Here is a 25,281-nt window from a genome sequence, read left to right as displayed (position 1 = left end):
CAAGTTTAATACTGTCATAGGCTACTATCAGGTCTCATTTGTCCCTGATGCAATATACCGTAGATAGCAACTAGCAATTTGGTTGCTCTTTTTGCACTTTGACTGCATATTTGCACACCTCCTCTTTGCACTTTTCTAACTTGGTAGGAATTCTCATTTTGTTATGAGCTCTTGACTGATTTGATTGCAATGATTTATATTGTTTTTACATTTTGTTGTGTTGTCTGATTGTTTAACTTTGTTAAATTATTTAGATTTTTTAGATATTTAGTTATTCTTATTTAGATTTTACAGTGATGCTGTCCTTGTGTTTGTTGTCTTCTGTGTGCTCCTGCTGCAAAATCAAATATCACCTTGTGGGACAATAAAGAATCTGAAAAAGTAATTGCCTAATAAGTCATTCCAAATAATTAGACAGCCTCCAAATAATAAAAATGTAAGGGACTGTGATGGTAAGTAGCAACTTCCTCCAGTTTTGATAGGCTACCAAATGTTACCAAATATATGATTTTTTCCACCCATGAAAATTTTCAACTTTCTTGAATCCTACATTTTGTCATGAAAATGTTCAACTTTTTTTGAAACCTTTATATTCAAAAGGAAAACAAAATACAGAATTAAAAAAAACAACGTGGGCGTGCACGTGCGTTTGCACGAGGTGTCTTGGACAGCTCGCGCTAACTTCTATCGACATATCTTGAAGTTACACTGCTGACCGCCTTATTTTCAAAGTTGCATTTTCATAGTTATTAACCCCGGAAGTAGGTTTACGAATATTCCGTTGTCATTGGGTAGCTTTACTTCATTGCCGACTCGTTTTGTCATCTGACAGCTTTGTGATACTTCTTTAGCAACATGTTCTGTTGTTGCACAGGTTACTGATCAGGAGGACCATAGACGGTCGACTACCTCCTGAAAGCTGCAGAGGGGACTTTCAGAGAAGGACCTCCGATATGCACTGAACATTTTCATAAGGCTGCAGCTTGTTGTTTCTAATGGACGTGAAAACAGGTATTTGTGTTCGTCTGCCTCTAAAGCAAAGATATCTCCTCCTGCTGTTTGCTGTCGCAGTAGTTCTCGTCAGTCAGTGGATAAGGTAAGGACACAATCAAACAGCCAAGTTGATATAAGCCTGATGTAAACGTCTCTATCTGACCCGTCTCATAACAAGAGTCATGCGTAAAAATGAATCTCTCAATGAACACCCCGCCTACAATTACTCTATTCCAAATTGTATTTTTGCTTACTTATAAAATCTACATTTAAAAAAAAGCAAATTCTTCAAGAATTCAACAAAGTTCTCCATAAACTTTCACCTGATGACCTTTAGATACTCAACATGACACTGCAGCATTATGTTAAGGTGTCTGTCCTCACTTTACCGGTGAAGGTGTAAGCCTATAGTCAATTTACCTTTCAAGTCTCACAGTTCATGTTGTCGGATCACAGTGTTGAATTGTAGTGATGTTTTAAAACGCTCTGTAACATCATTAATAAAAAGGCTTAAGGATAATCATCCTTAACTACAACCTGTCGATGGTACAGAACACACTCTCTGTGTGTGTGTCCTTTGCAGCAGGTTACAGTTATTAACCATGAGAGAGACACCTGTCATACCTGCAGCTCTCAACAGGTTCAACCAGTTTAGATATTTCTTCTCAAGCTTGTATAGGCTATACATCTCATATGTCTTGATTTCTTTTAATCCAGTTGCACTATTCCAACAAGTTATTTTTTTCAGTTCTGAGCTGTTTGTTGCCCATTAGGCATCGCCCCCAATCAGGGAGAAGACTGATTCATGTGGAGGGTCTGAGGGCCAACTCTTCTCAGTTCACTCTGGAGAGAAAACCCTTCCGCATCCTTGGTGGCTCCATCCATTACTTCCGCGTCCCCAGAGCGTACTGGGAGGACCGTCTGCTGAAGATGAAGGCCTGTGGCCTCAATACACTCACCACGTAAGCTCCCACTGCAAACTCACAGCTGGTTGAACATACTGTCCCTTCAATCCCAAAAGGAATAGTGCAAGATATTTGTTTTGCTGGAGACAGTCATACACAGAAAAAAAAATCATAGTAAAGCAAAGTAGAAATTAAAAATGACACACTCTCTTTAAAACACACAAAGCATATCAAATCTGACATTTTTTCAGGTATGTGCCTTGGAACCTGCATGAGCCTGAGCGAGGGGTCTTCAACTTTGAGGATCAGCTGGATTTAGAGTAAGAGATGAAGAGAACACTGTGCACCTTAGACTCCTACAGATGGCACTGTTGCATTGCAAAAAGGCATAGCTTTAACAGTGTTGTATAATGTGATACTGCTGAGGAGGTGTACAATTACCCTCAAGAAAGGTTTTTGATTCATTAGTTGTGCCCTCAGGCAGAATCAATGATTCTTGATAAATTGATGACGATGGTCTTGATCCAGCACATGTGTTGATTGCTCAGATGTCAGATCTTTAAAAAACAAATGATTGTGTGAAATCAGACTAATTGACACATCATTTGCATTTGAACATTTGATGAATTTTGAAAGTCCCTTCTTAATATCGGGAGTAGGGGAAATGTTGAAGTATGTGTATCCATATAGATAGGCTCTACTGACATTTCATGTCCTTTGCTTAGAGCCTATATCCGCCTGGCAGCCAGCCTGGGCCTCTGGGTGATCCTGCGTCCGGGGCCGTACATCTGTGCTGAGTGGGATTTAGGGGGTCTACCCAGGTAAAAGAAAACAGAGCTAAAATGAAGTTATAAATCTGTGTAAATGTTATATGTATGCACCGTGCATTATTTAACATAGCCAGTGGGGTGCAGAGTTAATCCCTTAGATTAGTTTGGAAATGATTAGTTCAGTCAGGTAATCTGTTTGTTAGCAGAATCTTTGCTAAAAGCTAAATCCATTCAACTCATAGAGGTAATTTATCATTTAGTTATCTGAATTGTTTTAAGTGTTCCCACTGTGCTGCTTCGTACTCAACAACAAATAACTGATGTTGGTTAGATGAGTCCATGCTACATGTATTTATATGACATTAGTGTTCACTGTTCTAAAGTATATCATGACCAGCACCATAATCTATCAACTTCAATTACTCAAATTCAATGATAATTTAGACCTTTTTAGATATTTGAGAGAACAATTGAAATGTCCCTTACAGGCTCATTTACCTGAAATTATGATTTCTTTAAGTGCTAGAAGCAAAACAGGTTTGGAAGGAGAATGCATTTAGTTTTGGAGGGGATACTTCGATGTACAACATTTTTGGAGTAACACTTCTAATTGGAAATGTTGGTTTGATGTTTTTAGGATTTGATAATTGTCAAAACTGAGTGTGTTGAAGGACATACAGTGAAGGATGACTGTCATCTTTAACATGCAGTGATCTAAAGTGAGCTCACAGCATATCACTTTGTAAAATGTTTGTGTGTTTTTAAAAAACATTTTGAAGGTTGTTGTGATCTTTGTTTTCAGTTGGCTACTGAGGGATCAGAACATGAAACTGAGAACAACGTATCCAGGATTTACTGCTGCAGTCAGATCCTTCTTTAACGAGCTTCTGAAGAGAGTTGTTCCACATCAGGTACATTACAATAAAGCTTCAACTGTAATTTTTTTATTTTTCAAACTAAATTAATGTGTATAATAATATCAGTATGCATGCAATGCAATTACATTTTTCTCAATATAGAATTAATATTTACCAGTACATTTTATATAGGGCTCGACTGATATTGAGTTTTTGGGGCCGATTCTAAAATAGATATTTCAGAGAGAAAAACATTGATACCGATATGTCGGCCTATATCTTTCTTAGATCTACGTTCGATTTGTAGAGATAGATATATACACATTTATTGCATTGATCCCTCAAATGCGGTTATAAAACACTTGTAGAAAATATATACAGCATAACGACTTCCAGACGGTCACTCAACAGTAAAGTAACTGTGCGTGTATGTGAATCACCGCTTGACACTCTTTTGTGTGAGTGATAAAGCACACTCAGCTGCAGAAAACCAGAAAGAGAACTGCTCTTGTAATACAATGAAAATCAAATGAAATGATATTTGACAGGGGAATAAATCTACTATTAACAGCACATATCTGTGATCAAGTTAGCCGATACCAATAGTCACCTGTTAAGCTATATCGGCTGATGTTATCGGCTGGCTATCAATCAGTCGGGCTCTAATTTGATCCCTTCTAGTATAATCTTGTCAGCAGTAAAGTGCAGCAACACGGTCAAATTCATCAATAATGTCCTCTGATAATTAATAACTCTATCAGTTCATCCTTGAACAAACTCTTGTTTCCATTTCACATTGTTTTAAAGTTCAGCTTTATGGAGTATACAAATGGTCAAGAGTTGGGGCCGGGAAATAATATGTGTTCTCTCTTCATTGGTTAATCACTGCTCAGTACTCAAAGGGTGGTCCAATCATCGCAGTGCAAGTGGAGAATGAATATGGCTCCTATGCAAAAGATGAAGACTACATGCCCTTCATCAAGGAGGTAAGAAACAATATGATGTCATCATTTTCACAATACCTGCTATCTAATAGATGATTGTGCACATGTTTACTTTAAGTTCTCCTTGCTTCCTTTACTTGCTCAATCTTTCACTTGTCTCCTTCACTCCAGCGTTTTGCTCAGTTGTCTCCACCATCCCTCTTCTTCTTTCCAGGCGCTATTGTCAAGGGGCATCACAGAGCTGCTACTGACCTCAGACAACAAGGAAGGACTAAAGCGAGGAGGACTGAAAGGAGGTATTGTCAGATAGGCTGAAAGACAAATAAGACCATGCATACACAAACACCAGAATAAACACACACACACACACACACACACACACACACACACACACACACTGTATGGTGTTTGCTGTATTGTTTTTTCACACAACGACAAGAGGACTGAGCCAAGGGCAGCCAGTGTCAGGCAGCTGCAGCTCAGATCCAAATTCTACCCACAAAGGGTTCAGTGTTGTCCAGGATTTTTTTGTGTATTATACCAGGATGTGTATTCTTGCATAAATGGAGTGATGCCAGAAACATCATATTTGTTTCCTTTTTCTACATCACAGTTACAATATAATCGTGCCATTAACCATTATCACCTTAATGCTGTCAAAGGTTGTTCTCTCTTAATTATGAGTATTATAGATTTTATCATCACTGCACACCAAGCATTGGCTTTATCATAACTACAGGACATGATCTCCTTTTGGAATTCAATTTTTTTTTAAAATGCATCTTAAAAATAATTCTCATAAATCAAACATATATTCATATCTCTGATTAACACCCTGACCATTCTGTTGAAGTTCACTTTATATACTGAATCTTAATGTAGAACCTTAAGACAGGTTTAATATCGATGCACTTTATGGATTTGAAGAACATCTTTAGGTTGTTGGTTTGTACACTTTTATGTGTTTGTAATTGTTGTTATTTTTTGTGCTTTATTTTTTGCCTGAAGTATTAGAAACCATCAATTTCCAGAAACTGAGAATGGATGAGATCAAGTATCTGGATAAAATACAAGTGAGTCTTATTTTGTGTTTCACTGTTTTAATTGTTAGCTGGTCACTGGAGAGATTTTTGAGTCAGTCATTACTTTTTTTTTTTTTTTTTTAAGATTTATTTTTGGGCATTATGTGCCTTTATTGTAGAGATAGGACAGTGGATAGAGTTGGAAATCAGAGAGAGAGTAGGGAATGACATGCGGGAAAGGAGACACAGGTGGGATTTGAACCCGGGCCGCCCGCTTGGAGGCGCACATGGGGCGCGCACTCTAACCACTGCACCACCAGCGCCCTGTCAGTCATTACTTAGGGGAAGGGGCATCTAACTGGAGGTTGAACAGAAACAAACTTGTTTCCGATAAAAGAACATCTGTAAGAGAAAAGTCTAAAAGTTTGACCCTTGAAAGACAGCTTTGATACTTGAGTAACTCAAAGCTTCAGATCATTCAGATGAATCCTGGTAGCTTGAGGTTGTTAGTGTTCTAACACTGTATTGTTCTGTTTTTTTCTACCAGCCTAACAAGCCCAAGATGGTGATGGAGTACTGGTCTGGCTGGTTTGATGTTTGGGGGGACCTCCATCATGTCTTCTCCGCTGAGGGTAAAACAGACTTTAAATTGGTCGACAGTTTCTCTTTAGGCAAAGCAAACAGATCCGAGATAAGAGAATGAGGTGTAGTGTTTGTGCTGATAGTTACTTTCTGAGTTTAGAGAATAGTATACAGTACAGAACTTCTACAATACTGAGTCATTTGAGTCAAGACGGGGCTTACGCTGCGAGGCAAGGAAAGGGAGGGGCTTTCTATGCCTTATTTAGAGACAGGACAGTGGATAGAGTCAGAAATTGGAGAGAGAGAGAGAGTAGGGGACAATATGCGGGAAAAGATCCACAGGCCGGATTCGTACCCCCCCATACCGCCAGGACACTGGCGTCCCCCATGCAGCTTAAGGTTAAGAAAAGGCGCAAGACAAACCTTTTTAGCTGCAATAAAACTGTCTCTTTGGCAGGATAAATCAGGGTAAGGGAAGACTCACCGCTCTGGGGGTTGTGTAAGATAAATTCTCCAGACTGAGTGTAAGACAGGATTTCTAACTCTCTGGTTCCCTCACAAAAGGCACAGAGCCCACTCTGCACAGCTTGGCGTATGGTTATTTCTTCCTTGTTTTTCTGACTTTGTTTGAGACTTTTTATACATTTCATGTACGGTCGGAGCTTAGCCAAGTATCAGAAACCAGAGACTGTGTCCTTTCCTCCTGCTTTGACTCTGGGCCGTAGATTCGATGTTCAGAGGCCAGTGCAGGAATTTTTCAAAGATGTGCTCCACTGATTCACACTGACTGTGTTGAACACAGGTGGATGTGTTTCATGCTCCCTGCCTCCTTGTTATCGAAAAATTCTCTATCCACACATAGACACTCAGAAACAAGCAGAGTCCTGCTCTTTGCTGCTTTTAATGATATAAGGTTGTTGGAAACGTATAGTTTCATTGTTTACTTTTAATTATAAGCTACTTTACAATATCATATTGAGTTCAGGCAGAGAAGTCGCTTAAGATTCTTAACACATTGGGTATTGATTCTTAAGGCCTGACAAGTGTACCTAACGAACATTCATCGTCATGAGAACATTTTAAAAAGCAAATTTTTAACTGAAATTGAAATCTTAATTGTGTATATTCACAATAGATTACTAACTGGCTTCCTCTTCCTTACCTTTGTTGGATCTTTGCTACATTCATTGGATCCTTATTGCACCATTGGTTGATCAGTAGCACAGAAGAGATTAGGAAAATCATGAAAACAATGTTTGTTGAGTTCAAAGTCTCCCATGTTCAGTGCTGGAATGAAAATCAATTTTCTGAGAAAATGGTAAACAACAACAACCATTTAAAACATGTATTATCAGAAAACAGTACTTAAAGTATCACAGCTTAAGTCCATTTTGTAGCGTTTTACATTATATCTATTAAATGGTTTGGTTATTGATGCTATAGTGAACAGTAGTCTGTTGTGATTGGTCCAGGTGGAGCTACTTTTCACTTCTTCAAATACTGCTGGGCTGTTCAGTCTTTATTTCTAAAAAAAAAAGATCAGTCATATTAAGACAATGTTGTTCACAGGTGGATCCTCAAACCTTTAATCTTAAAAACAGTGCAGAAAGAGAACTGCAAAGTCTTTGATTTCAACAGCAATCTGACATTTTCAGGAATCATAGAATTATAGAAACAACAGAAATACTGACTTACATTACACCTGAAACAAGTTGATCTTCAATATTGTTTAAATGGTGAATCCAAGTTTAAAATGTAATATCCTGAAAAGTAAACAAGATTATGTAGCTGTTGAATTCCAGTTGAGGGGTAAAAACTATATGACTTCCACCTTACATGAGTTGGAGTAGTATGGTGGAGTAAAGGTGGAGTAGTAACAGCATTCAATGGGAATAATGGTTATTCAGTTCTCACCACTGAATGTGCTACCAAAAAGAGACCCACTCTTAAATCCTTATTGCTACACATCATTTTGAAGATGATCACAAGAGTAAGTCCATCTTATTTTTTGTGAACATCTGAGTGTGACAGTAGCAGTTTATATCCATTCAGCTCTTAATTAACTACGATAACTGTGATTTATAGGGCCAAAACCTTCGGAGTTGAGAAGGTGCACCCAACACATATTTTGGTCATACTGCTGAATAAATAATAAACAATCAATGAATCCAGTATTTGTATCAGCTGCATGTCACAAACACATACGCCATCGACCCTGCATCTGATATGAACCTTAAAAATATGAAGTATCCTAGTATGATATAAATGAGCCAGCTGCAGTTCACCTCTCATACCAGCCATGTAACATGGTCCACATACTACAGCAGCGGGGGGATTTTTTAAAGTATAATATATTAGACTGGCAAAAGTAATACCACCTGTATTAAAATTTGAAAGATTAAAATAAGAATGTGCGACTTTTTGATCCAGTAGATGTCGCCCTTGAGCACCAGCATTAAACCAAAACAAACTGCTGTTTATTGACACCTCAGCTGGTCTGAATCCTCCTCTCTCCTCAAGCTGCACACCTCAAACCCCTCTCCACTCGCGTCCCGTCCCGTCCATGTAAACATGATGTAAACACAACCCCAACAACAATACAGCTGGCGGGACTCATGCTTCTCACTCATTGTAGACAGTCATGACTCAGAGAGACATTACAGATAATAAACTTGATTTCTGCTTTATTTATGTGTACAATATTGCACATTCTTCCTTAGATGGAAGTCACACACCCTGCTATGACCATCATGAGTGCTCTCAGGAACGTCTTATTTCAATCACAGTGCAGAGCCTCAAACTTTCTTTTTACTCTCTGTCATTCATTCCCAACAGGCATCATCCACATGTCAGCAAAAAAAAACATTCTGAAACCGAGAAAAAAAAAAAGGCTTCATTATGGATTTTCTTCTCAGGGAGGGAGGGGAAGTGTCACAGCTACACAATGAAGGCTCAAATATTCTGAGGGGGGGATTCATGTCCTTGACAGTTCAGTGCTCCGCAGACTGTAACACACCCGGCAGTTGGTCACAGCTAGTGGCACCACCATGAAAGCAACCAACTCTGTCGCTCACCCAGCTCCATTGTTATTCACCGAGGCTCATGCCCTTGATTCAAACCATTAAAGGCAGCCAATTTCACCACTAAAGTCCAATTTGAATGCTTAACTAGTTGCCCTGGCATATTCCCCGTAATATGTAGGTTGCTAATTTGAGGAGGTGATTTTTTTTATGGGTGCGAGCATTGCCCTGTAATGAATTATAGCAAGCAGTAATAGGATGTGGGTCTGAGGTCCGTTCATGTTCAATTGAAGTGGAACTGAGGGCGATAGGATAATTGAAACAGTGGCTCTGCCTTGTTACAGTTGAAGTCCAATGGATTTTCTTCTCTTTGTGTCTTAATGTGAAGCTTTTGAATTTATTTGTCCTCACATTGACCCACAGGTTTCCATCAGAGTGATTAACCTGTAGTGCATTCAGAGAGATCTGTTTGTTCTCTTTTCAAACAGAGATGGTGGCTGTGGTCAGAACGATCCTCACGCTGGACATGTCCATCAACCTCTACATGTTTCACGGAGGGACAAACTTCGGCTTCATGAGTGGGGCATTTGAATATGGAACACAAGCGCCTAAGCATATGGTAACAAGCTATGGTACGTATGGTGTGATGACTGGAACGTTACAACATGTCAATAATTCTCAATCTGGATGGAGAAGAGAGTAGGTTAATGCCACAAGGATTGGACACAAAATTGCATACTAAAAGTTGGACCTGTATACACCTGCTTTTAAATTGTACGCACATATGTACTTTACTTTATTTATAATTTGATAAAATGTCAATGTTTATATTTATTTTATCATACAAAAATATGAAATAGATGATACAGTATTGAGGCAGAAGGACTCACAATCAATACAAAAAAAAGAGGGAAAAAAGGGCAGCAACATATGTTAAAGGCTTTATATGTGATTCTTCACACTTAAATGTAATATAAATCAAGTATCTCCTTTGAAAATAACTCTGTGAGTCATGACTGTCTACAATGGGTGTAACACCCGAGTCCCACTGTCTGTGATGTTTTCAGAGTTTTCAGAGTCCTATCTTCACTTTGTTTACATCGCCGGGGCGGCCGGCTGACTCCTCTGAAAAGAAGAATAACATACTGTACTCACTGCTTAACTGTGTTTCTAGATCACGCTCATTTCAGGTAAATTTACATGCAGTGTGAAGATACGAGCATAATAAAGATCACTAGCATTAGCATGCTAACACAACAATGCAGCGCGAGTTGTTTTGGTTTCATGCTGGTGCTCAAGGGCGACATCTGCTGTATCAAAAAATCACATATAAAGCCTTTAAAGCAGTATTCCTGCACCCAAATAGTTCATACATAAACATATTCATTTGCACACACAGTGACAGTAAGTACACTCAAACATATACAAATCCTCTCAGACAGTGCTATAACCTCCTTAAAGGAGTAATATGTACGATATCTACAGAATTAAATCATTAAATGACATTACTATATCATCAGCCATTATGGGAATATTGAAGTGCTGGATTCTCTGAAAACAACGCAGCAGCCAGTATGCCCTAATTTCTATGTTTCGATACAGGTCCGAAATTATGATGGCGGTTTTAAAGCACCCCCACACAGCTGTTTTGGATGTCCCTCGGTTTGCCAGATATGATACCAGTTATCAGATATAACTGATTTTACCCGCCCTAAAAAGACTCTCTTTCTGATAAGCTCCAAAACAAGAAAGTTGATGAAATTAGGAAAAATATTGGAGATGTGAAGGGTTGAGAGAGGTGAGAACGCAGAAAGGCTTCAAGAGCTGGCTAAACACTGAAGCTTCTGAGTATGCGACATAGCAATCCGTGTGCTTATCGACTCTAGAGAGGAGGGGGCGGGGGGAGACAGTACCCATTTTAAACACGAGGGGTCAGAGTTACATACTGCTCCTTTAAGATGTAACTCTCCTGAGATAAACCATTGAGACCTTTCATATTTGTCTCGTTCTGAGTGCCTTTTACGAAGCAAATAATTTTGGACACTTTTCTTTTTACTTTTGAAACACCTCGTGGCTGAAGATATTTATAACCTCAAAAATATTATTGTGGCGATTATGGAGGAGGCTGTTTAAGCCAGCCTTCAAGACTCTTTGGCACCACCTTTCAGAAATGTAGTATCATAGGGCAGTCATATAGTGCATGGAGAAATACACCAAATGTCTTTTTTTAACCTTTTTTTTAGTAGTTGCAAGTTACTGCAATAACAAATTGAGAGTAGTGTTTAAAACATCTGGAGATGGCGCTATCCCTTCTCCTAAGCCTCTGACCTTTGTTTGCTTTCAAATTTGAATATGTGCTGTGCACTGATTAATTAATTAGCCAATAAAATGCATGTGAATTGTGAATTAAAGACGGTAGAATGGGTTTTATAGCCTCCTCTGGGGGATGTAACATTGTAATGACCTCCTTGAGGAAAGAGATGAATTCTGAAAACTGCTCCACAGAAAGGGGGAGACAAACTCTGACCTTCAGCAGACATCACACCTGTGTTCACTCCTCTGAGTGCCCTTCAGCTATATATTTTTTTTTGTGTGTGTGTGTGTGCCTCAAACGGCTCCATTTTCTGTCCAGATAACCCAACATGTGTCTTGGCCCTCTGCTGTCTCAAGATGTTTTGATAGGGGAGCACAATGAAAGCATCTGCCACGGTAAGAGGCATCCCTGCCTCTCCCTGGCTCCCTGACTCTGCTGTTCTGATAGCGCATTATCTTTCAGATTACGATGCTCCATTATCCGAGGCTGGGGATTACACCACCAAGTACCATCTTCTGAGGAATTTATTCAGCCTCTACCACAGTGAGTTCTGCTTGTTGTTGCTGAGACGAGCTCCATAACTTCTGTCCCTCTTTCTCTCACTTTCCTTTCATCTCAACACTTAAAGTTAATTCTCCTTGTGCAACCTGCCCTCTGTTGGCTAAAGGAGGATAACTTTGCATATGATTACAGGCGTGGATTAGATGGGGGTTAGTATGGGTTTGCATGTAGGTGATCTACTACAGTGAAAACTACTTTTCCGGGCTTATTGCTTATGCAGTTTTCTGATTGTTAAAAAGGGGTTTGTGGTCAGGGGTAGAAGGCTTGAGTGTTTTTTTTTTTTTTTTGGCCAGGGCTGGAAATAAAGCTTGTGGTGATCTGAGACTGAATCCAGCACAACAAAATAATACATTTCCAAGAGTTAGATGCGATTGAGAATAGTTTGAAAGGCGGTGTGCGTGTGCGTGATTCTTCCATATGTTTTGTAGTCTGCTGAACAATGAGCAGTGGCCTGGATATACGAGGGAGTCTGAGGAGGCTTAGTGTTCTCAGAAAACCACTAACTCGTGACCTAATTCCTAATTGGATCAGCTTGATATTTATTTTTGTTTGCTTGTCGAATCATTTACATTGTGTCAGCTACTCTTCAGTCTGTGGTGTTGTTTTTGTGCCATGGTTTTATTCTCTTAAAGTAGATCTGGGAAGCTAGACATTCATCTCAGTACAACTCAGTATTCATCTTACTGAATTGTATTTTCTATTTATTTTGAAGCATTCATTCAACCATTGTCAACAGACTGTTGTCATAGAGACAGGATGGATGTGCAGCGCTTCATGCAAATACTCCCGAGCACACAGCCAGCGCTTTACAGCCCAGGAAAAACACTAGGTGGACACCGGGCCTTAGTCGTCAGTTCAGAATCTTTTTTTCTTTTTTTTATATCTAAAATGATTTTTATTTTTTACAGACCTAACCTTCTTCTATCCTAAATCATTACAAGTGTTTTGGTTCTGTTGTGTAAAGTCTAATGGACATATCCTCAATACAAGCCTTGAAGCAATATTATTTTTGGAAGGATTTTCTTTTATTTTTTGAAAATATATGTATTGCTTATATAAACATAGAAAATACAGACTAAACAAAAAACAGCAGAAATAAAAAATAAAAACCTACCCCCCACCCCCTCTCCCAAAAGGAGTTCAGAATCTTTTGTGGGGAAAGTCAAATGTCTGATGTGTGAATGACTAAATCTGAACCCCATCAGCATACTTAGCCTTCACTATAACACACATCATAGTCCATTTGGGGACAGCATTGTACCAATAGTTATATTTAACTTCTTGTTTTTTTAAAGCTTTATTTTTTTTTAGACTTTTTATGCCTTTATTTAGAGATTGGACAGTGGATAGAGTCAGAAAGGGAGAGAGAGAGTGGAGAATGACATGCAGGAAAGGAGCCGCAGGTCAGACTTGAACCCAGGCCGCCTGCTTGGGGTACTAAAGAATCCGTACATGGGGTGTGCGCACTAACCACTAGGCTTCTGGCGCCCCCTAACTTGTCTTGTTCTTTTTTCTAATTCCAAATCTTTGTCTCATAGAAATGACTTTTCAATGAGCCCTCTTCCTGTCTCTAATGTAACACATCATGTGAACTACCAAAGACTCAATCTGGAGAAGAAATGTGTTGGCTATTATCTTCTAAGCTTTCCTTAAGTGTTCCTGCTGTTACTGCTTGGTGTTAAGAAAATGCTGTCAAGTCTTCTCCAGAGGGACGGCTGGTGTCTCTGTATGCTTTAACACCTCTAAAAGCACTCAGGAGAGGGACGGGCAACCAATGGTTATCATAGAGAAATACTGAGCCAAGAACTGGAAGCTGGTGTAGAGGTGAAGAGACATAACATGTCAAATTACTCTGATTAATTAAGAGTTAAAAGAAATACGTCATTCTACTTTTTTTTTTAAATCAGCTCTAATTGTTTGCTTGGGGACTTCACAGAGTTTCATTTCATTTAAAATGGTGGAATTTTTCCCTTTTTCTTGGATGTGATATACAACGCCTATATATATTTGATGTTGTAATACAGAATGTCTTGAGAAGGTGTGTTTGCACTTTTTTGCATCTCAAAAGAGGATAATAAAATGAAAATAAATTCATATACAGATAGAAGAACTGCTCATTATCATGCGGCCTGCTCCTTGTTTTTCCAGCCCAGCCTCTCCATGAACTGCCCTCTCTCCAGGAGAGGAGGGCGTACCATCCCGTTGTCATCACGCACTACCTGTCTCTGTGGGACTGTCTGAATCTCAATGACAAGGTAAGCTACCGACTCAGAGAGGAGCACAAAAGTCATAAAAAAATCAGCCGTGCAGGATTGCTCAAACCGGAATTGCAATGTTTAGACAGACAAAAGACCACATGAAACCCTTAATACATACACTATAAACAAAAAGCCAAGACATGGAAGCCAAAAATGAAGCTGTGAAAATCCCTGGGGAAGCTACAGGCTAGGTCTGGACTGTGGACTGTATGAGAGAAATCTGCATAGTGCAATTACATTATTTAATATAATGATTAGGACATGAAGTACAATGAATATTTAAATGGTAAAGTGGTGAATATAGATGCTTTTATTGTCCTCTGACTATACAAAGCATGTTTTACTCTACTTGCCACATTCACACATTCACACCCAGGGCTGTTAGAGCTTATTTGTGACCATATGCAAGATACTGTTTGGGGGGGCCACTAATTAGTCAAACTACAATAAAGTGATTCTTAATCCATTCAGATGATTTGTAGAGATGCATAAATCTGTTTCACTTTAAGAGGGAAACAGGCTTGATTAGTGCAAGTCAGTTGAAAACAAAGTAGGTTCTTAAAAATGAAACAAAACTCAACATCAAAAGTGTCTACCCACCGACCTTAAACAATAGAAAATAAAACAATGAATTGGGCCATTGCAGAAGATTACTTATGACGTGCGGTTCTGAGTCATACCTGTAAGCAGACGTCACTCCTTGTGTGACAGCCCAATGATGATTTTGACTTGATTAGCCCACAAACACAAGCCACAGCTTCCCTCTCACAGAAGCTTATTTTTGTTTAAAACTCTGCTATTCATTTTAACTATAAGAGTTCTTCACTGAACATGTGACATGTCTATCCCAAACACTGTATATTGAGTCTGTACGTGCAGCTTTAGGGTCCCCCTAGTGGCTGCGGGGGCCAGCTGCATAGTCTGCATAAAGCAGGAAACGTCTCTGTTCACTCCACAGTCACACCGTGATGGTAGAGGCTGCAGCCGAGTATGCATCGCTGTAGTTTCTTTCTCTATCTGTTGCTCTACATGTTTGATACAATACCTTTGTTTGCAATGTGTCCCTCCTGAATCCAAAACAAATCCAAAAATCACAATTTTGTTCAACACTTAAGACAACATTAATCTGCGTAGCTTTGAAATCAAATCACCAAAAAAACTCCTTCAATTAGTCAAAACAAATATACGTGAACTGAGTGACAGAGCATTTCTTTTTTTAACTTTTGTAATCTGTTTATTGCCACACAAACACACACACACCTGAAATTCACCTGTTTAGAATTTCCTAGCACAGAATTGAAGGTGTAACATTCCTTAATGAACATCTGGTGCAGTGGTGCTCCTGATCCAGACATCTTGAAGACATCAGTAATCCACTGTGTGTAGCTTTAGAGCTGTAAAAAGAGTTCTTGTGGAAAAGTATGACTTAAAAAAATCTCTCCTTTCAAAAAACAATTTGTAAAAAACTAAAAAAGGGTGTTTGCAGGGTGTCATAATGTCTGTTTGCTTTCATGTCCACCACTTGAGTCAGCCATTTACACCACGCTCTTCAGGGCCATTTATATTCACACCAGATGTAGCAAGTCTGCCAGTTGCTCACAACATTAATTATTCACTCCCCGTCGCAATAATTTGCTTCCCTCTGAGACAACGATTACTTTGCCCCTGACCAGCCCCATGCCCTTGTTCAAAAAAGAGACTTTTCTCTTTGTTGTCTTCTGAGAGACTGAGTGGGATGTTAAGAGTTTGATATCGTGTCAGTGTGTTCGGAGGTAGGTGGTTAATCGTGTCAGAGCAGGAAGTTTTTATTGTCTTGTGAAGAGTGCATAATGCAACCTCCCGAGGGCATGAGAAGAATGTGGGTGAATAAAGAGATTGTTCTGAACGCCAGACAGGAAAGCTTCATTTGGGTTTGATACATTATTCAATTAAACAAGCAAACAATATTTAAGCATTTCAACAAAAACTTCCCTGAAGATACACATATTCATTCTATTTTCTTCATCTGCATATATTTGTTTAGCCATTTAAGTGTGAAAAGCCAGTGAACATGGAGAATCTCCCCGTCAACAATCACAATGGCCAATCCTACGGCTACACGTTGTACGAGACCTCCATCACCGCTGCAGGAAGCCTCAACTCAAACAACAACATCAGGGACAGAGCACTGGTGAGGATGGGCTGTCACACATTCACACAATCTTTATGTGAGAACTTCAATAGAACTCTAGTCTGCTAGTTAAAGATGTACAAGATTACTGGTAGAGAGCAGTGAACAACTTCAGGCTGATACAAGTTGCTGCTGATGGAAACAGTTGCTAAAGCTTAAAGGGGACATACTATTATTATAAAAAATCATCTTTTACAGTGTTTCTGAACATCTATTTAGGTAACCTGAGTGTCTACTGACCCACAAAATGTGAAATAAACCCATCCAGTCCTTTGTTTGTGGTCTGCATAAGTCTTACAACAAAGAGGAAAGTGCTCTGTTTTAGATTTGCTCTCCTTGTGATGTCACAGTGGGATTCTGGTATAAAAAAATCCCCTCCCCTCCCCTGGTATCTCCACCCATGGACTCCACCTCCAGCCTAGAACAAAACTTTAGCGCAGGTCTGCCATTTGTATTCTCACTACAGAGGAGTGATGTCTACTGTGAAAACTCAGGGGGGGCTCATTACATTTAAAGAGACACACACACCAAAACGGAGCGTTCTGAGAGAGCTGGTTTATACAGGGTCACAAACCTCCTCTGGTGCTTGATTCATGTTATATTTTGACCAAAGCACAGCACAGATGTTTCATTTAGACCACAGGGGACTGTTTGAAAAGGTGGAGGAGGGGGATGATATTTCCTCTTTAAAGCTCACAAAAATGTATGCCTAAAACCTTGAGTGAATGACTGAATCTGAAGCTCTTATATAGGTGCTTCATGCTTTTTATATATCATAATGTATCCATCTAATCATATTAACTACAACTACAATTAATGTTGATTTTCTTACCTCCCAGGTTTTTGTGGACAAACATTTGATGGGGGTTATGGATAATAAAACACAAGAACTTGCTCTCCCTGAAGGAAAGGTAGTGTGTGTGTGTGTGTGTGTGTGTGTGTGTGTGTGTGTGTGTGTGTGTGTGTGTGTGTGTGTGTGTGTGTGTGTGTGTGTGTGTGTGTGTGTGTGTGTGTGTGTGTGTGTGTGTGTGTGTGTGTGTGTGTGTGTGTGTGTGTGTGTGTGACCTTGTCTATGAACTGCTGGAAAAGCTGGTGTCTTTCAGAAGAATTAAGTTATTAATATTTAACATCCAGCAGTGTGTGAAAGCTTCAGAGGATGCCGATAGATGTTTCTGACAGTATGGTCCCAGTATTCAGCCATCAGCAGACCTTCAAACCACTCTTTATCTCTACAAATTTGAATAGTGAATGTCAACATTATAGAAATTCAGATCAGCCTCTAGTTGCCAAAAACCATATCTTTTTTTTTTTTTTATTATTCACCCTTATTTTTGTTGTTAATTCTTTCCATTGAGAAATACCTCTGTGTGTTAGTAACGCCTCTCTTGTTTTGCTCATTCTTACACTGAAGGGAAAAAGAACGCTGAGTTTACTGGTTGAGAATTGTGGAAGAGTGAATTATGGGAAAACTCTGGATACGCAGCGCAAAGGTAACACTTTGACATGTAAACTGATGGTTTTGTAGATGTGCAGTCAGCGCACGTCTCTCCATATGATCTTTGCAATTACAGACTTTGAAAGCATCTAATTAATAGTGTCTTTAAGATCCAAAGGAAAGTGAGAGCAGTTTTGACTCACCTTTCAGGGCTTGTTGGAGATATCGAGTTAAACAAGAGCATCCTCCGAGGCTTCATTATTCATAGTCTGAGTTTGAAGCCAGGCTTTGTAAACAGGTTTGTTGTCTTTTCATTATTACTCACTTTCCTCTCCATGTTTGTTTCTCTGTCATTACACCTGCCTGCTCCTGATTTAATCTAGCTGATTATCTCCCTGCTTAGCACAATTACAATGGGAACATGATGTCAAAATTCACAAATAAAAACAAAGTCTTCCGAGTCAGTAGCTCGTGTTAAATGTGGAATTATAAGCAGTTAGATAACAAGGCTGATGTTTGTGATGAGGCTCTAAGACTTTTTAAACAAGAGGTGACAGCATAAAATATTAATAATCTACAGAATGAACATTATTGAAAGATAGCAAAAGTATGAAGTGTTGAGCCATTTAATGAATATAGAGACACTGGCAATAAGACTGAATTTACAGCCAGGGATACAGATTTGGCTGTGCTGGGTGATCAAATATAGAGCACCCAGTGCACCTAATGTTCCTTTGCAACTCCTCCACGATACTGCTTTATTACAAGATTATTATTCCATCCAGTACATTGCTAATCACATGCATCGTCTGTGTGAAGACAAACGTCTTCCACAACATTTTTCATGCACAAAATCTTCATTTTTCAGTCTAATCTTCAAATGATTATGATCTGTTTGCAACTCATATTAGCTGCATGGATGATCAGGGTCAGTCGTTTATTTTGATCTTTCTTGACTTTTCAGAGGTTATACATGCACTTGAACTTAATGAACTTCTCTCGTTGGATGCATTTAAGAGGAAGTTAAATGACTTGGAGGTGGACACATCTGACTGTAGATGTTCTTCCTGATGTGTTTGTGGATGGTTTATGACAAACATTTGCTGTTTGGATTTGTTATTTGTGTCTTTTTTTGTCTAATGTATTTGAAAGATTGGCTGCTCGTTGTCTGTGTGAAACTCTGTTAATGTTTTGCTGCCTGTCTTGGCCAGGACACTCTTGAAAAAGAGATTTTTAATCTCAATGAGTTTCTTTCCTGGTTAGATAAAAAACTAAAAAACTTAGTAAGCTATCTTACAACAGTTTATTGGCACTGTTTTGGTCCTCTCATCTTTTGAACAATTGCAGTAACTTTACCTAAGCAGCATCCTGAAAATGTCAGGGCCTGAAGCCCTGTTGGAGTGAACACTAAACATGGATGGAGAAGGAGAGAATTTTGGTCTTATATCATGGCAACCTTTTCAATTTACTCAGAGGCAAAACATAACCTACTGTACGGCCACAGCAAAGATAGGGACTTAATATTTCCCCTGGCATCCACGCCCAAACTTTGACTTGACATTTACTTTAGGCATAGAAACACAAATTGCATGATACACTGTACTGGGACACTGCAGTGTGTCAAGATTGAAGGATCTTTTGATTGAAAATAAAGTGCGGAAAAAGTGAAGGATTTGAGGAGAGTTAAAAAAAAAAAAAAAGTGCAATGTATTCTGCTTCTTACAGACTTGAGAGTTCGGGCAAATGGATGTCAATGCCTCAGAGACCCTCCTTCCCGGGTTTTTTTCAGGCCAAACTCTATGTGGACACTTTTCCCAAAGACACCTTCATCAAGCTCCCTGTAAGTAGGACCGTCAGGGGGCTTACACTCCAGGATAGTGGCAGAGCTGTTATATTAAACAACAGTACAGTGTCATGACTGGTGTTTAGGGTATCTGGAATATAATCTTAAAGATTAACTATGACATTTAAGTTTAAAAAGATCATGTTTAGAGTGTATTTTGTTCAATGAGACATTCATTTCAGGCTGTCCTCCTCTGCATTTTACAGGAATTAAGTGGCCTGCATTTATATAGGTAACCTCTAAGTCCTGTTTGGTGTTTTGGCCATTTTTGGTAAAATTATTTTACTAGAACAGCAATGATATTTATTTACACTGGTCTGCTCCTGGGAGCTGTTTCCACTACACATTCATTAGATATGGGATTCCTTCTATTGTAGCTCTGAGCACACATTTCTGTCAGCAGATCCAGCATCCCTATTAGGTCATTTTTAAATGTATAAACCCAATCAGTATAGTGACTTATGTGTTTTGGTCACAAATCATAGGATTTATTGAGAGAATAAAATGTATTTGATCTAATTTGGTAGTGACATTATTGAAAAAAAAATATCTTATCTTTCTATTTTACCTCAAGAATCTAAATAACAAAGACCTATGATGTGTTAAAGATGAGATAAAGGCTAACCATGTGTTGTTTGGGAGTCATCAACATGTTTCCCTTTTTACCCTTAATTGGCTGAACCTGCCTGTTCTCATGGTGAAACAATCTCTGGTTGTGTTATCAGGGCTGGGGAAAAGGCGTAGTGTTCATCAACGGCAGGAATCTGGGCCGATACTGGACCATCGGACCCCAGCAGACTCTGTATGTCCCAGGCCCCTGGCTGCACAGAGGGACTAACCAGGTACGTCACAGACTACACATGATCTCTGCCAAAGTGTGTCCTAAGTTACATGAGTGGGTTTTTCAAACCTTCACTCATTACAGTGATATAAAGTGGGAAGTTTAGTTAACAGTCATGATCATTTTGGTGAGAAGGGATACCACATGGTAAAATGTAAAGGCATGTTTGATATACAGTAAGTGTTCACTTAAATCTCTGAAAATAGGAGTTGTTGAAATTTTTTTTTGTTTTTTACCTGCTGCAATAATATAATTATGAAAAAGGATTAGGGCCACTGAAAAAAAAAATGTGTTCTTACTGTTTTTTCTGAAGCCTCAGTATTCTATCAGAATTCAAAGTAGTTTTTTTTTTTTTTTTTTTTTTTTACAAATGCTAAGAAAAAAGTCAGAATTCTGAGATTAAAGTCTTCAAACCGAAATATTTTCTTTAAAAATTCAACGGGAAAAAGTCAGAATTCCGAGATTTAACTTAGAATTCAAAATATTTTTTCTCAGAATAAAAAAAATAAAAATAAAAATTCATCTTTTAATTCAATTTTACATTTTGGAATGCTTTCACCAGTTCATTTTACTGTTTGTTACTGGTGTGTCTGGATCTCTATAAAAATGGCCGCCAAATAGAACAGTTGTGGCTTTAGAAAAACTATTGTTGAAATAAAGACCAAAATAAACACTTAAATTATTAGTCCTATAATTTATTTCTGATTTTTAATTTACCTTTTTTGAAACAAAGTCTATTAAATAATATATAACGGTCAATTTGCTTTAAAATTAAAAACACTAAATCCTTTATTAATCCTTCACATTGGAGCAGAGTTATTAGGTTAACTAATGAAATGTCCTTATCCCATTTGTCAGATTCAATTGAAATTTTGTATAAATTCATGTTTTATGATTAATTATCTTCAAAGCCCTAATCAAAGCCTATAATATGTTGTAGATACTCTGATTACATTTTCTGTGTATGCATTTTGATGCCCATCAGTTACAAGTAAATATTGTCCAAACATTTTTTCTTAAAAACACATTTTTAAGAATGCACGGTTGCAGATGTCAAATTTATTATGTGCAATCTTGTTTCTTTACCTCAGCTATTACAGTGAAATAGATGAACATCACAAGTATCTCCTACTTTCCAAACCAAAAGTCTCTTTTTACTTGAGGGTGCATATATTTGTGTTTGTGCACAGCCACCCACTTTCTCAGCCCTCTGATGACCTCGGCTAAACTCTAAACTCTTTTTGCTTTCTCACAGGTCATAGTGTTTGAGGAGCAGGAAACAGATGGTAAGATTCAGTTTGCCAGCAGCCCTGACTACGGCATGACTGTTGATGTCGAGTGAGGCCAGGAGGTGAGAGGGGATGATGGGAGAGGAGAGGAGCTGGAGAGTGCATGACTCAGGCCGTCGCTTTGAGCTTTGTCTTCTACAGCACTGACGTCGTTAGTAACTGTATCGTCAACTCATGTATTACAACTGGAGACCAAAAGGACTGTGACAGAGCATGGCTAATAAAGTGTTCCACAGAGGATGGATTTATACATTTCAAAAGCCTACACAAAACTGTTGGCTGCTTTGAGGATCCAAGTCCAAGGAGAAGGTTTTATTTATCTTGCAAAAACATTTCATTTGTTCCTTTTTATGATATCCGGGGGGGGGATACAAGCTGTGATTGGACATTAATTCAAAGTATGTTGTGTAATTTGGAGGTCAGGCTTCCTGTCTTTGATCTGTTTGCACCAGTTTTTCTAAAAAGGCCAAAGTATTTGCTAATTTGGAAATCAATCATCATTAAGCTAAAAGTTTAAGTTTTAATGAAGACATAGAACATGGTCAATAGATCTGACCTGACGCTTCAAATGATGCCTGACAATGATGTAAACTAGATGTATTAAAAGTAAAATTCACATAAATTACAAATGCACCAGCTGTAATAATTAAACTATATTAATACTGTTAGTTACTGCCCACAGAGCAGATGTGGTAAAATGTATACAACTGCTGCATCAGGGTGTCATCAATGTGCTTCTTCAAAAATGTGCCAGATTTCCAAAGACACACACACACAAAGCTAACAGACACAGTACCCGAGCACAAGTCAGATTCTTCTCAGTTATTTATTTTTCTTGATTCAACTATCATCTTTCTCTGAGACAAAATAGCTGTGGCAAATAAACAACCTTAAGAGTCACATGCATAAAATGTGAATCACATGAGACTGGAAGATGAAAATGGAGATGAGGCAAAAAGGTAGGACTTGTGTGTGAAGTGTATTGTGCCTTAGAGAAGCCCTCAGAGAAAAACGCTCAGGTCGGATGGTTCTAACAGACTTATTCTTCATGAGTTTTAGATATTGCTTAATACATCATCTGCTCAGAGGGAGAGGATAAAAATCAGACGATTGTAACAGCATCAGTTGTGAGTTAAAGGATTATAAATTGTTCTGCTGTTTCAGGTTACACCACAGAGAGTAACGTCACAGAATTGTATTTAATCATGAAACTGCTCGTTAATGAACATTCAGTTTTACTATGAACCTCATTTACTTTAACAAAATGGAAGTTATGCTGCTTCTTAAATGTTCAAATCCAGACGTTGACACACTTTTAAGTGTAACTCAACCTTTCAGATAAATTCAGCGTTTATCTTCAAAACTAGTAATGATAAATCAAGTAGAATTCAGAGGAACAGCAAAGCTTTAGAGAAGATGGTGTGTTCAGGGGCGTGTCCAGAGGGGTGACCCGGGCCCCCCCTAGAAGCCTGATTGGCCACCATAAGTGCCAACCCAAAAATCCTAAAACTGTGATTGGCTATTATCCCTGTCAGAGGTGGGACTTAATTTTACAACCAATCATTTTGTGTTATAAAGTAGATGTTAGACAAGGTAAATAATTCATATCAGAGCCCGAGTTGGGCCACCCCAGTCAAAAAAAGTTTGGACACGCCCCCTTGGTGTGTTTGTGTTTGCCACTCGGTAGAAAAAACCTTTCATTGAGCAATAACACAGTACACTGCTTGTGTTCATGCCTTTCAGAGAGCAGTTGGAAAATACAGATTTAAGGGCAAACACTGATTGAATCAACATCCACACTTGCAATAAATACATAAATAAATATATTAAAATGTGTTTTTTTAATAATAAATAATGGGGAACAAGTTGTAAAGTAGTCTCCTTGGCCGATTCCTGTGTGTTATGTGGAGTCACTGAAAAGGGACAGTTTTTATGAGTGTCACCAAACAGCCAGTGTCTGAATGAGTGAAATATGAGACAACACAACTTTCTCCTGGCTGATGAGCCCAAAGAGGCTGTGACGTCTTTGTAAGTTTTGATCCTGCAGCGGTATATTTTGGGGTTTGTGTGTGTTGAGGGGGGGGGGGGGGGGCTGCGCAGAGATAATCTGGCAACAGTACAGAGACTCTGAATTATCTCCAGCTACTTCTGCAGGGCAGTGTTAGATAAGAGCTACCACTGTGTACTGCACGAGAGAGGGATGATTTATAGAATTTGAGGAAGAGGTTCTATCATGAGGTGTAGAATGACTTTGTTACAGTGTTCAGCACGCAGCGTTGGCCTTCTGATGTCTATCGTCACTGCTGCTGTGATCCAGTGAATGTACAACAAACAGATACTAATACAAAGTGAAACCATGACACACAGAACTGAATGTGGTCAGTCAGTGTTGCTACCAAATCCTCAACTCATTTTTGTTGTGCTTTTCTTTAGCCTGCTGTTAATTAGAAAGTAGCATAATTTAGTTTCATTAGTGGAATCTTCTAAACAATATTTAGGGTCATGCATCAGTAATCTGAATGTTTGATTTATTTCTCACTCTTTGAAGGCGAGTTGTCTTATAAGTTAGCAGATGTAGCCTGAGCGTCCTTATTTAGCTTTTAGTTAATTTCACATCTTTCACATCGCAGACTTATTTTTTTTAAGAGAGGAGAGGGACCCTTCTACTTTTTGCTCTTGATAACAGACGGCCATTTTCAACAGGTTGCGTTTGAACCTATAGGAGTGCATAGACGATGGGCATTTTAACTCACTATACTTACTCTCTATTTTACAGATTAAACTTTATATGGCATTTATATTGTACGACGGAGGATTAGGGCCATATTAAAAACATATTACTTTTTTAAATTTCGAGATTAAACTCGTAAATTTACAAAAATAAAGTCGTAAATGTACGAGAATTAAGTCGTAAATGTACGAGAATTAAGTCGTAAATTTACGACTTTATTCTCGTAAATTAACGAGTTCGAGACCAGCCTGCGGCAAAATGATGAAATTAGAACTCTTAAAGTCTTTAAAGAATAAAAGAATAAAGTGGTTATTTTAGTCCATATCAGAAGAGCAGCAGCATCCTGTTCTCAAATGACAAACATGGAGCATCTTGTCCTAAAGGTTTCACTAATAAGGAAATAGGCTACAAGTTTAATCTCGTAAATGTACGACTTTAATTTCGTAAATTTACGACTTTAATCTCAAAATTAAAAAAAATTAAAATTAATTTAACGTGGCCCTTATCCTCCGTCATAATATTGCAATTAGTTCAGCGTTCATAAATCTACCGTGTAGCTGGTTTTGAAGTTCTGAACGCGTCACAAAGTGGAGTTTCTGTTACCAAATGAGATTGGTGATGTGCTGTAACTCTATCCATGTGTTGAGCCTAGAATGAACCTGTGCCATGTCATCTGTCAATGTGAGGAAATCACCATGGGGGGGGGGGGGGGGGGGGGAAGAGAAGAGACTTGTGTTTTGTTTTTT

The 25,281-nt window shown here is 38.6% G+C and overlaps 1 protein-coding gene across 2 annotated transcripts; it reads left to right on the top strand.

The window, feature by feature from the left end:
• The first annotated feature begins 683 nt into the window (after positions 1–683).
• LOC132980027 (beta-galactosidase-1-like protein 2) lies at positions 684–23,680 on the top strand. Of its 2 annotated transcripts, XM_061045888.1 has the most exons (20): positions 684–761; positions 875–1,096; positions 1,767–1,955; positions 2,150–2,218; positions 2,624–2,719; positions 3,471–3,579; positions 4,419–4,511; positions 4,684–4,765; positions 5,478–5,542; positions 6,039–6,123; positions 9,582–9,725; positions 11,870–11,950; positions 14,117–14,223; positions 16,250–16,396; positions 17,236–17,307; positions 17,808–17,886; positions 18,042–18,129; positions 19,557–19,671; positions 20,400–20,516; positions 21,771–23,680. In XM_061045888.1, exons 2-20 carry the CDS (start codon positions 996–998, stop codon positions 21,855–21,857), a joined length of 1,926 nt encoding a protein of 641 aa, XP_060901871.1. In that variant the 5' UTR covers positions 684–761; positions 875–995; the 3' UTR covers positions 21,858–23,680. The 2 variants fall into 2 exon arrangements, with proteins under 2 accessions (XP_060901871.1, XP_060901870.1); XM_061045887.1 differs by lacking the exon at positions 684–761 and having other exon boundaries at positions 798–1,096.
• The last annotated feature ends 1,601 nt before the right edge of the window (positions 23,681–25,281 follow it).

The sequence above is a fragment of the Labrus mixtus genome, chromosome 9 (assembly GCF_963584025.1).
Source record: "Labrus mixtus chromosome 9, fLabMix1.1, whole genome shotgun sequence".
Classification (NCBI taxonomy): domain Eukaryota; kingdom Metazoa; phylum Chordata; class Actinopteri; order Labriformes; family Labridae; genus Labrus; species Labrus mixtus.
The sequence above is the reverse complement of the archived record's forward strand: the minus strand, read 5'-3'. Positions and strand labels throughout refer to the sequence as shown.

Bases quoted from the DNA above. Each gene is read 5' to 3' on its own strand.
- LOC132980027 (XM_061045888.1), top strand. From the start codon at position 996: ATGGACGTGAAAACAGGTATTTGTGTTCGTCTGCCTCTAAAGCAAAGA. The intron at 16,397-17,235 runs GTGAGGATGGGC...CTTACCTCCCAG, and splicing joins ACATCAGGGACAGAGCACTG to GTTTTTGTGGACAAACATTT. The intron at 18,130-19,556 runs GTTTGTTGTCTT...TGCTTCTTACAG, and splicing joins AAGCCAGGCTTTGTAAACAG to ACTTGAGAGTTCGGGCAAAT.